This window comes from Artemia sp. Qi Xiang Cuo, chromosome 7 (assembly GCF_049724085.1).
Source record: "Artemia sp. Qi Xiang Cuo chromosome 7, ASM4972408v1, whole genome shotgun sequence".
Lineage (NCBI taxonomy): Eukaryota > Metazoa > Arthropoda > Branchiopoda > Anostraca > Artemiidae > Artemia > Artemia sp. Qi Xiang Cuo.
In genome coordinates this window covers 47,711,498-47,723,702 of record NC_142800.1, presented here as the reverse complement: position 1 = coordinate 47,723,702, position 12,205 = coordinate 47,711,498, and the positions used below count along the sequence as shown (strand labels likewise).

At 38.6% G+C, this 12,205-nt stretch overlaps 1 protein-coding gene across 1 annotated transcript in view; it reads right to left on the bottom strand.

Annotated features, from left to right (window-relative positions):
* Positions 1–12,205, bottom strand: part of LOC148950353 (uncharacterized) — a 253,340-nt gene that overhangs the window by 153,485 nt on the left and 87,650 nt on the right. Inside the window, exons 5-6 of the mRNA XM_089091845.1 lie at positions 10,141–10,644; positions 8,984–9,202 (exon numbers count right to left, since the gene is read on the bottom strand). Of these exons, the coding sequence (XP_088947971.1) occupies positions 8,984–9,202; positions 10,141–10,644 (723 nt within the window). The remainder of the gene's footprint in view (positions 1–8,983; positions 9,203–10,140; positions 10,645–12,205) is intronic.

Here is a 12,205-nt window from a genome sequence, read left to right as displayed (position 1 = left end):
AACTGAAGTGAAAGCTTTTTATTTTCTCTGGTGAAATTAGAAGTGAATTGTGTTCTTTGGTAAAATTCAGAAGAGATCTTGAACTTTTCTATCTTCTATGAAACATTGAGCCTGCTAGTAGTATCTTTATCTCTATAAATTCTTTTTCTTTCATCTCTGACCTTTTTAATATATATTCTGAACGTTTGACGTTCTAGCATACACTAAAATAATGAACACTTAACAAAATAATGCATAAAATATTTTTAATGAAATAATGACATGTATAATATTAATATAAAAATACGTTAAATACATTATTACACATTATTAGTACACTTGCGCGTCACTTTCCGTCAATTCATCTTTATATTCATTGATGATATTGTCTGCTAATGTCCATTTTTATTCTGCCAGCGATTTCACTGTCTATTGTCACATTATTTTTACATAGATGACAGTTTTGACACATTGACAAGATATGATTTATGATGTTGGTGCAGGAGTATGCTTGTCTTCTTCTTGTTCTCTTTAAAATACTAATACCGGAAAGAGGATGATAGGATTTATCAACAGGTAATGTGGTACAAGAAGCCGTAGCAAGGAGCTGTCCCCGATCATCGACAATTATTTTTAAGTTTGCATTCTCTTTGAGCACTAATTTCTCTGGTAATGATACTCTTGAATATCCACCGTTTACACGAATGAAATTCTTGGGTACACCAAAGGAATTTAACTCCTCACTGTGATGACACCGTATGCATACGTTGCCAATAAGATCTCAACTTGCACTCGTTTCATAGTTCAGGTATTTCTCCTTGTCAGCGTTCAACACGACAATGATTTTTTCATGTGCACATACTTTCGTCGAATAATTCATATTCACTTGTTACAGATATGAATTGTGTGTTGATCCTTCCACTGCGTAAAAAATACTGATTTAATGCATGCAATAAACTAGGTAGTGTCGATAATCTACCATAGAGTACCAGTGGAAAAGCCGCGTCGTGTCCATGAACAATTACAGAGTACGTTTGGTAGAGCCGTAAGCATATTTCATGTCATTTTAAGATACGTAAAAAGTTAAAAAAATACCATTTTAAAAATTTCAATAAAGTATTTACGAATTGGGGAGGGGACTCTTTGAGGTTGGAAAATGGGTTTAGGAATGACATTATGAATGGAAATTGTTCAGAAAATATATAATAAAGCCATAAAAAAGTATTAAAAAAAAATGGAGCGGGGCCTCTTGGGAGGGGCCAGGGAGGGTGTTTGGGAGGACCCTTGGGGGGCCGGGTGGCTCTGGGGGAGCTTGAGGGACCTGTGAGGACCAGGGGAGGGCCTGTGGGCCCCCGATGGACCTTTGGGAGCTCGATGGGCCTTTGGGGGGCCCGGGGCGGGCATTGGGCGGGGGGGGGGGGCCTGGGGGGGGGCGGGGGGCTCGGGGGGCGGGGGGGGCCCCTGGGTGCCCCGGGGGGAGGGCCTTTGGGGTCCGGGGTGCCCTTTGGGGATCCGGGTGCCCTTTGAGGACCAGAGGAGGGTCTTTGAGGGTCTGAGGAGGGCGTTTGGGGGGGGGGGGGCTGGGGCTCTGGGAGCTTGGGGGACCTTTGAGGACCGGGGGGCTTCCTTCGGGGTTGGGGTAGGAGGATTGGGACCCTTTGGGGTTGGGTTAGAGGACCTCACAACACTGTTCAAATGAAACTTGTGTATTATAACGACCACACTCAAAACCTCCTCCAAAATCTCTTCAAAAATCTTCTTTTAAAATGTCTCTATCTGTTTCGCCGAAATAGTTCCATAACCTGTCTAAAACGGTTTCGCCCAAATAATCCCTAAACGCAAATTCAGCGTGTTCCTTTGTTATTGGCATCTCTGTGCTAATGCATTTCAAATTAATATGAAACCTTCTCGCGCGCTAAAACAATTCATCGCTAAGATGTTTCTTGCCTAATTGTTTCCATGGCCTGGGGTTATTAATATCCTTTGGAGTTCGACCAGTAGAACTGTTCCCGAGGCAAAGACATTAATGATTTTGGATCTATTCCTGGAGAAATGTTTCTAGGCGAAAATTTTTAAAGTCTGACAGATGATGTCATTGATTGATTGATCTGTCGAGAAAGGGACAATTAATTTGTTGTTTCTAAGGGGAATTATTGATTCACGATAGGTGAATTGAGGTCGACAGCACAGGTGCTACTCGTAACAGGACCACGTGGTTTATGGTTTTCCAAGTGAGAAAGTTCCTGTTTTTCCATTCTCACTGACAAAAACCATAAAACAGACATGAATTGCTGTTGACATCCATGAAAGTGAGAAAGTTTCTGTTTTTTCATTCTCACTGACAAAAACCATAATCCACGTGGTTCTCGTGCCAATATATGGTGTTAAAAAAAGTTGTAGGTGGCAGCAGGGGTGAGCAGTGGTGCCTTTAGGGTCACTTCTACTGGGGTAATGATGGGCGTGGGGGGCATTCACCGTCCGACCACTTTTGACTATTAGTAAGGGCACTATCCCTCTCAATTCCCAACTGAATCAGTCGTTTGTGAAGTTTCTACGACAACGCTTTCTATAAAAACCTTATATGCCCCCAGGGAATAACTTACAACAGTTGTCCTGGGGGCTGCCAGGGGTTTGTCATCCTCAAAGTCATAATTTCCAAACCTATCAACTACATTGAACAAAATGGCAATCTCAAAATTTGATTGAATGTATTCAGGAAAATGGGGGCATTAGAGGGGAGTTAGTTGCACTCCAATCACTTTCGACTATTGAAAAGGGCCCTTTCAATTTCCAATTAAATGACCCCTTTTTGAAGTTTCTACGACAACAATTTCTATAAAAACATTATATGCCCCCAGGGTGTAACTTACAGCCCTTGCCATGAGGGTTTTGGCGGGGGGGGGGGGGGGCTTTCATCCTCAAAGACTTAATTTCCAGAAATTTAAACTACGTTGAAAAAATGGCTACCTAAAAATTTTGATTGGATATGTTTGGGGAAATTGTGGGCGTGAGAGGGGGGTTAGTTGCCCTTCAACCACTTTCGACTATTAAAAACAGCACTTGGCATCTCAACTTCCAATCGAATGGGCCGTTTTTGAAGTTTCTACAAAACGCTTTCTATAAAAAACCCATATGTCCCCAGGGCATAACTTACAACCTTTACTCTGAGGGCTGTGGGGGGATTGTCATCATCAAAGACTTAATATCTAGAATTTTCAACTACGTTGAAAAAAATGGCTATCTCGAAATTTTGGTTGAATGTGTTTGGGAAATGGTGGGTTTGAGAGGTGGGTTAGTTGCCATCCCATCACTTTCAACTATTAAAAAGGACACTAGCCCTCCCAATTTCCAATCGAATGAGCCCTTATTGAACTTTCTACGAGAACACTTTCTATATAAACCTTATATGTCCCCAGTGCATAACTTGCAATCCTTAACTTGAGGGCTGTGAGGGGGTTGTCATCCTCAAAGACCTAATTTCCAGAGATTTCAACTACGTAGAACAAAATGGCTATATCAAAATCTTAATTGGATGTGTTTGGTGAATTCGTGGGCATGAGAAGGGGACTAGTTTCCCTTCAATCACTATCGACTAATAAAAAGGACAATACCCCTTTCAATTTCCAAATAATGAGGCCTTTTTTAAGTTTATATGACAACGCTTTCTATAAAAACCTTGTATGTCCCCGTGGCATAAATTACAACCCTTGCCTTGAGGGGTGTAGAGGATTTTTCATCTCCAAATACATAATTTCCCGAGTTTTTAACTACGTTAACAAAATGGCTATCCCAAAATTTTTATTGGATATTTTTGCGGAAATGATGGGCGTGAGAGGGGGATTGGTTGCTCTCCAATCACTTTTTACTAATAAAAAGCGTAATAGCCCTTTCAATTTCCAATCGAATGAGCCTATTTTGAATTTTTTTACGAGTACCATTTCTATAAGAACCTAATATGCCCCCAGGGCATAACTTACAACCCTTACCCTTAGGGCTGTGGGAGGGGAGTTGTTATCCTCAAAGACCTAATTTCCAGAACTTTCAACAACGTTGAGCAAGATGGTTATCACAAAATTTTGATTGGATGTGTTTGGGGAAATATTGGGCGTGACTGGGGGTATGTTGCCCTCCAAGCACTTTCGACTATTAAGAAGGGCACTAGCCCTTTCAGTTTACAATGAAATGAGCCTGTTTTGAAGTTTCTATGACAACATTTTCTATGAAAGCCTTATATGCCCCAGGGCATAAGTTACGACCCTTATCCTGAGGGATATGGGGGGGGGGTGTCATCTTCAAAGACAAGCAATTATGTGAAAATTCTGAAATAGTTAATAGATTCAAAAATCTATATGCATATTGAACCTCTAGTAGATGGCAGTAATGCCGTTCGGTGGTGAATTCGTTTCTAAAGGTGCAGGTAGTCCTATAAAATAAGGATTAACATAGACATTTATTTAGCCAAATAATCTGTCCTCTAGCAAAGCAGCGTTTTCAGTCATTTCGTGGTGCAAAACAACAATTCCATCCAAAAGGAGTCCAAATTCTTTATTTTTTCTTATAAGAGCTTTGTAAAACGTGAACTAGAGCGTAAATAGACTTTACCTCTAATAAACCTTCCCTCTCTTGAATGGATTGCTAGGAGGGTGGTGGCAGCTGTATATTGTGACAGTGGGTGAATATTCATAGGCTTAGCTCAAAGAAACGTGGCATTTTCGTTAATAGATCTCAGTTATATCTCAATAGGGCCTTAATTTAGTTCTAATAACAATCCTCCTGCTCTGGAATTGTCTGCTAGGACCTCTCCTTTCTTTAATTCACGCTTGTTTTTTGTTTATATTCTAATCTTTATAAGATTTTTTTACGTTGTGTCGTGTTTGAACTGCTTTTTTCTCTGTTTTAATTAATAAAACTTTTATTTACAAAGTATGTTTATTTTTGGATTTATTTATCTAGGATATAACTTCAATACACAAATATTTACGTAATTGGAATATCTAAAACGAAAGCTATGCAATAACTGCTGTTGAACTTGATTTGTCTAGGTTGCATTAATGCGGACAACTGGCAGGTGTATTTAATAACGTAAGAGTTAAAAGGACTGTTGAACGCTTATGCTCTGATGCGGAAAGGGTTGGAAATCATTTAATCGATTGGAACATGTAGGATTCATATTGCATGCTAATGCCTATTATGTAGAAAGTACTTCTCGAAACAAAATATCAAAATAAATTGCTGGTCGAGCTGTTTAGGGTGCAGTGCTATTGGATGGAATTGCCCTTTCGAGTCCTAACTAGGACAAAAGTCATTAGAACATAATGGTACTCTGAGAAAAAATGCATGAAAGAAAATTAAGTCTCAATAAGTATTATGTAACACACTTCGCGTGTGTCCTCCTCAGTTAAAATTAGTGGTCTCCCTTGGGTCCTGAAGAGACTGTTCACGTGAGAATGCGTCATCTGTAAACATTTCTCATCATATAAGAACTAAAGAAAAAAAGCCATGAAAAAAAGAAGAAAAAACGCCTTGAAAGAAAAATGTCTTTGAAAGTATCTTGAGATGTCTTGAAACGTCTTGAAATGTCTTAATAAAATTCTTCTGCCTGGCGTTGTCATTACGTAGGACCCACATTTACGCCGTCATTACATAACACCCTGTATATGCGCTGTCATGACATAATACCCACATATGTATGCCTTAAGATTGCCTAGTTGTGAACGTCTACGTGACATTACTAGTGATCAATAGCAAAAAAAGCCTCTAATGTCTCATCTTGTTGTTTTTTAATGTATATTTTATGAGCCATAGGATTTATTCTGTGAGGCATACGATTTATTTGCCATTTGATGACCGACGTAGGAATTTATTAGACTTTCTGTTTAACATTTATTATATATGGATGGGTAGACCATTTAGGTCCAGTATTTTAGTGTTGATTTAAGTTCCCACAGTTGATTTAAGTTTCCACTTGTCTGTCTTTTTTTTTTCTCGTTATACATGTTGGTACTGTATTCGTTAACTATTTTGTGTTTCTTTTCTCTTTTTTTCTCCCTTTGTTTGTACTCCTCTAGTGCATTTCTAATGTATCAATAGAGGGCAAAAATAAATTATTATTATTATTATTATTATTATTATTATTATTATTATTATTATTATTATTATTATTATATGCGCTGCCAGTACATATGACCCACGTGTGTGTCGTGCTCAAATACAAGCGGGGAATCTCCATGGGTTCCTGAAGTCTAGCTTGTCACACAAGATTGCGTCATCCTCTATTGCATAACACCCAACCATTTAAAATAGGGACCGATCATATTCCGGAGGCGTGTTTTCCCAAAGTAAATATTTCCTTGTGACGTAACATGCACCTGCTGGCGTGAGCGCTTGTATTACGTGTCCATTTAAAATAAGGGCACCTTTAAAATTCGGGAGGGGGGTGTCATAAGACGTAAAATATACATCTCTCAGAAAACAACCCTATAACGTAAGACAGAGCTGTCTTGAAGGATTTGCCGTTAAACTTTCTTTTTCATTTTAAGTTATTAAAGGAAAAAAAGAGTAGCAGCTGTGAGTCTAACGGGAAGCCTTATGATGTTACTACTGATAGCTGGTTATCATAAAATCATAGATAGATATTGAATGGATCATTCAAACAGAAATTGAAATTGGTAGTGCGCCTTCTAAGTGACTTAAAAGATCGGAGAGCAGCTACCCTCCTCACAAAAAGACACTTTTCCAATAAAGTTGGTCAACCGAAATTTTAAGAAAGCTATTTTTTCAGCATAGGTGAACGATCCATTCACTATGCTTTTGATTATGAAATGATCTTCCATAGTTCCTGGGAAAAGGGCAGTAAGTTACATAATTATGGCCCTATGAAAACCAATAGATAAAATCAGATTAATAGAGTTTGTTGTTCAGTCGGTAAAGCGCTGGAATTGGACGTCAAATTTCCAAGTCCTAATTGGGATTTTTTTTTTCTCCTGGTTTTATGCCTTCTATATTATTATGAAGAGACCTTGTCTTTAGTAGGACTGACTGCAGTAATTCTTAATCAGTGCTTTTTTTCCTACCACGCCAAAAAAAAACAGATTAGCCGCCAAAATTTGATTGATTTTGAGCTTGATTTTTTCTGATAATCTCTTGATAAGAAAATGACTTCACCCTTTTATTACATTTTCAAATTCTAAATAGTCAGTGATCCAGGGACCGTTATCTTTCAAGGGGTGGCTTACATTCGCTGCAGTTGGTTTGAGGGTGGATTCTAGGGTAATCGGGGGCGCTGAAAACGAATATTGGGATGCACAAGTTTGCATGCGTATAGAACATGGTCAATTTAGCCTATAAAGTCAAATTTAGCCTATAACGACGTCATACCGCTCTTGATTTTATTTACACGGTAAAATAAACTGAAAACTCTATAAACTTCACATAGTCTGAATTCTAAGAACAAGTACTTTTACCTGGTATTTTTAACTTTTCCCCACAACCTTCATATTTTTGTTAACCCTTATTTAATTTTGAAAACAAGGTTTTTAAATATACCTTTTCTTTGTTTTTTCTTAAATTTTTGCTTCCATAAGCATATTTTTTTATGCTTTATTTGAATTCTGCTCGTTATTACGGGTCAAACCATGTACCTTTAAAAAAAAAATAAAAATCATAATTCTTGAGAAACTTATTTTTTCTAAATAACTCATAGCTTTCAAAAATTAGCCTACAATGACCACGTTTTTTTAATTTTTTTAGCTGTAAAAAAGAATGAAAACGAATCAAACTGCATATCATTCGAACCGTCAGAATGTCTTTTACAGATTGTTAATAAAAACAAAGTCGACACTTGAATATGCAAGAAAATATAAGCGTTTGAACAACAAAATTCCCCCCCACCAAAGACGAAAATTTTCTGAATAGTGGCGTTTTACTCGAAATATTTTCAAGACAATCTAATATTTTTATCTCACCAAATGATGGATCGCTCTTTTTTGAATCAAATCATTTATCTATGTTCTATACAACTAATATTTTTAACAAGAAAAACAAAACAAAAAAGATGCCTAATTCTGCGATCGCATGCGCGAATTTGGTATATTTTTTATGCTTTATTTGAATTCTGCTCGTCATTACGAGTCAAACCATGTGCCTCTTTTCCAAAAAATCTTAATTCTTGAGCAACTATTTATTTTTTCTGTAGTAGTAGATACAATCTGGCTTACGTAGACTCATAAACGAGCCTCAAGGTGGCGAAGCCGTGTGAACGTGTGGTGCAGAGGTGACTAAGGCTGATTTAAGATACTATTTTCTTTAAATCCCAGCATAGCAGGGGCCAATGATCCAATCGGTTAGATTGGGTCAACGGCCACTGATGTAGTAAACGGTAACTGTCATAATCAGCTGAAAGTAAGGTTTGGACGACTGCATTAGGAGTTTAATATCATAACAAATAAAATATCAAGTAGTAAAAACTGAAAATGAAACGGTGGTTCAATTTTTTTTTCTTCATCTTCGTCTTCGGACTCGTTCTGGTTCACATTGGAAAGTAGGCATTTCTGCGGGTCAGCTCCACACTTGCATGCGCTGTCACAGAAACCTATTTTGAAGCATACGTAGCGCGAGCTGCACCTCGTCTTATAAAAGTTGCAGAAAGAAAGCTATGCTAGCCCATGCGGCATCACAAAAACTAGTTCTTGCTTCAGTTCATGATCGTCAATTCTCCAGCCCATATCGGTAGCCTGAGGTAAATCAATACAAGGCTTGTGGCTTTGGATCCAAATCAGTGACTGGAACATGCACCTTTTCAAATAAAGCAGAAACGAGATATCAGTTGGTAGTAAACGCCGCAAATCCTCCTATCTTGGGTACAAATGTGCTCGAAGATCATTCAGACTATTGAAGTTAGTCGCACTTTTTCCATACACTGTAACCACAAGCTGTTTACTGACGTTGACCAGACCATCACTTTGAACAGATGATGGCGTCTCTGCAAGGGCTCGAACTTCATTACCAAAAGACCCCAACAAAGTTTCTGAAGACTTTGCAGCTCAAAAAAGCGGACCTTTCCAATTCCATACAGAAACCTTGTGGTGTCACATCCACTCAAGCTGTGGACAAGAGACAAGACGTTGCAAAATGTTACTTCTAGTTTTTGCACTGCCGTATGAATAGGAATGCAGTAGCATGGAAACTTGAACCAGAGCTGCTGGAGGCCAAGACTAGCAGGATACTGGAAGTAGTATGCAGCTAGTAAGACGATATCAGTATCGTTGGCTTGTATTATTACACGTGTGCTCTTTCGTCTTGCGGCAACTTCTGTGTGGTATAACACCCGAGTGTCTGCTACCTCATGGCAAGAGGAGATATCCCCATCAACAGAGCTTCCATAGGGCGTAACGGTAACAGCTCTATTACAACTCTCGAAACCTCCAGCGAGATGAACCATCAGACGGGTCGAAATTTATTTGCTCCAATACCTCGAAAAGAACTTTCAATAGTCGACCTTTGGCTGAGCGATACTGAGATTTCCGTCCCAGAGTGTTACAACTTTGCTGGAGGAAGTGAACGGGTTGGAAATATTGCCTCTAGGATCTCCTCTTCTTTCTCGACAGCCAGTATGTTGCTAAGAATCTCAGCGTAAACTCTTATTCCAAATCTGCTAGCGTCTCTTTTTTTTCTGGTCGATAACACCTTATGACACTCATTACATCAACTATATACTCAGATCTAGGAAAGTCTTCAAAAAGCGTATGGGGAATAATTTTCGGCCATTACGGCAAGCCAGACGGTAGCAGAATGTAGTTCAAGGCTGTTGACTTTTTACCAGTACATAGCTGAGGTTCCTTACGACTTGATGATAATGCTGCAAGTGAGGCCGAATATGGCTATAGCTTGTACTTCAGCAGCTAACAGAGGGATGAAGTTTGTGTTGAATTTGCAAGACACAGAGCTCGTTTAAGCAGCTCAGTTTCCCTAAAATATTTTTTTTGAAGCTCTTTCTTTTTTACTTTTTTCGCAACAGAGGCGAAAGTTTGTACTATGCCAACTTTTACTTTCGTGGATGTCCCGTCGAGATATAAGCTCATGGCTTCGAAGCCAATGTCTCGGAAGGTCAGCAGACTATTTGCTACGGCTTCTGGAGGTCGATTCCCTGTCATAAAGCTGTACACCTCTGTTCTCGTCGTCTTGAATGGGTTTCCGAGTAACTCTATCTAAGTCCATAGCTCGATTTTTACCTCTTATTGTCAGATTCGTAAACGCGGTGGTATCTTCATCATGCTTCATTGTCTCGTCATCCATATTCAGGTTTGCTTTCAGCGTTCTGGTGACTGCTGTCACCAGAACGGGGAGAGCAGCCAGATATCGATCCCTGGCATTTTCCTTCGTCGTCGCACCGACGATACCAGAAACTCCTCGATGACCTTTGATGTCCAGATACATGGTCGACTCTAAAGCCAGATGGCATACAATTCTGCAAAATGGCATGGTTGTTTTCCTAACAACAAAATTACCACTTACAAACTCTCTATGAACTTCTGGCTCTTTTTCAGGCAGGCATAGCATTTCTTTTAGGTAGTTAAGCGCAACTACGGCGTATTTATGGTTTCCAGATACGAAGGAAATCGGAATCATCTCTTTTGTGGCGTTTAAGTGTAATCCTAGTCCGCAGTTCTTTAAGCATAAAGATATTTGTTTCCGGTACGGATAAGATCTAAATAGTTGATCCAGGGGCTATGATTTATTATGGTAGATCTGGGCTCGTTGTACTTCGAGAAAAACGGATCAATGCTGTCCAACAAAGAGCAATGCTATCTGTTTACATGCTTCAGAACTAGTTGTACCAACATGATGTACTTCATGCAAGACAGCTGACACCCCCTAAAATCGTTGATGCCGGAATCCCTACCTTTAGCTAGATCAGATAAATATCGTAAATCCTTTCCTTTTATGTGATAGTTTGAAGTACTTTATGCAACAGTCAGTAATCCAAGGCTCGCTATCGTTCAAAAAAAGAGAGGGGGTGGCTCACATCAGCCGCAGTTGGTTTGAGTATGGATGCGGGGGTAATCTGAGGTACTTAAAACGAATATCAGGGTGCACCTGCTTGCACTAATGCAGAACTTGACGATTTTTAGAATAGAATAGTGGACCCGTTCCTATCTTCAAGTGGGACAAGTCCAGATTGAATACGTCCTCTCAATTTCTTTACAGGACAGTACAATATTTGACAATTACGCCGTATTGCTGCATTTTCATGATCCCCATCAATTTTATTCATGGCCTCCAGTTCAAACCTCATTAGTTAGTATTTTAATGATTCATGCAGTTATTTTACATTCCCCTTAGTTTTAAATGATATATCACTCACATAATTCTTTTACAAGCCCCTTCGCCTCTTTAGTAAATATGAAGTTTTGTCATTTTTGAGTCAGGACACCATGGTACTTTGTTTATTTTATCATTGTTCCTGCTGCGTCTAATTTCTATTATTTCATTTACAAATTTAATTGGATAGTCAATTATCAATATAAAATGAGATGCCTCTTTAATACAATAATTTTGAATCAAGATAATAACCCTGTAAGCTAATGAAATAACAACTCGTCATTTCACTGGAACAGGGTGGCACGAGTAAAAATCTCTATATCTATCACTATGTGTAGGTTTTCTATTTATTAATAAAAGCTTTCAAATATAGACAATTTCATCCATGAACCTACCCGAAAAATAATGAAAAAGTCTAAAACCCTGAATAGTAGACATATCAATATTATCCATGGCTAAATAAAAAAAAACCTTTTCAACTAAAAGTACGGAGCAATATCAAAACCTAAAACGAACAGACATTATAATGTATTTGAGGGGGTGGACCCCTCGTCAATAGCCCGCTTTTTACGCTAAAGTTTGACTTTTTCCTAATTCCTTAAGAAAAAATCCTGAAACCCAAGGGCCGTTTAATTAGAATGACAAACCTTTTTGAAAGCTAAAAACAACTTTAGTTTAAAGGATAAGGTACTGAAGATTTAAAAACCCCCTCATATACGTAATAATTTCTGTTTATTTTAGTTTTGATGTTGCTCCTTACTTTCAGTTGAAACGCTTTTTTCTTATTTAGTTTCTGATCGTTTTCAAAAAATTCCGGGAAATTCGGCCCCCCTAAATTGAATAGTCCGTACCCCTAAGTAATATAGAGTCAATCTTTGGTACGACAGCCCTACCCTATATTCCTACG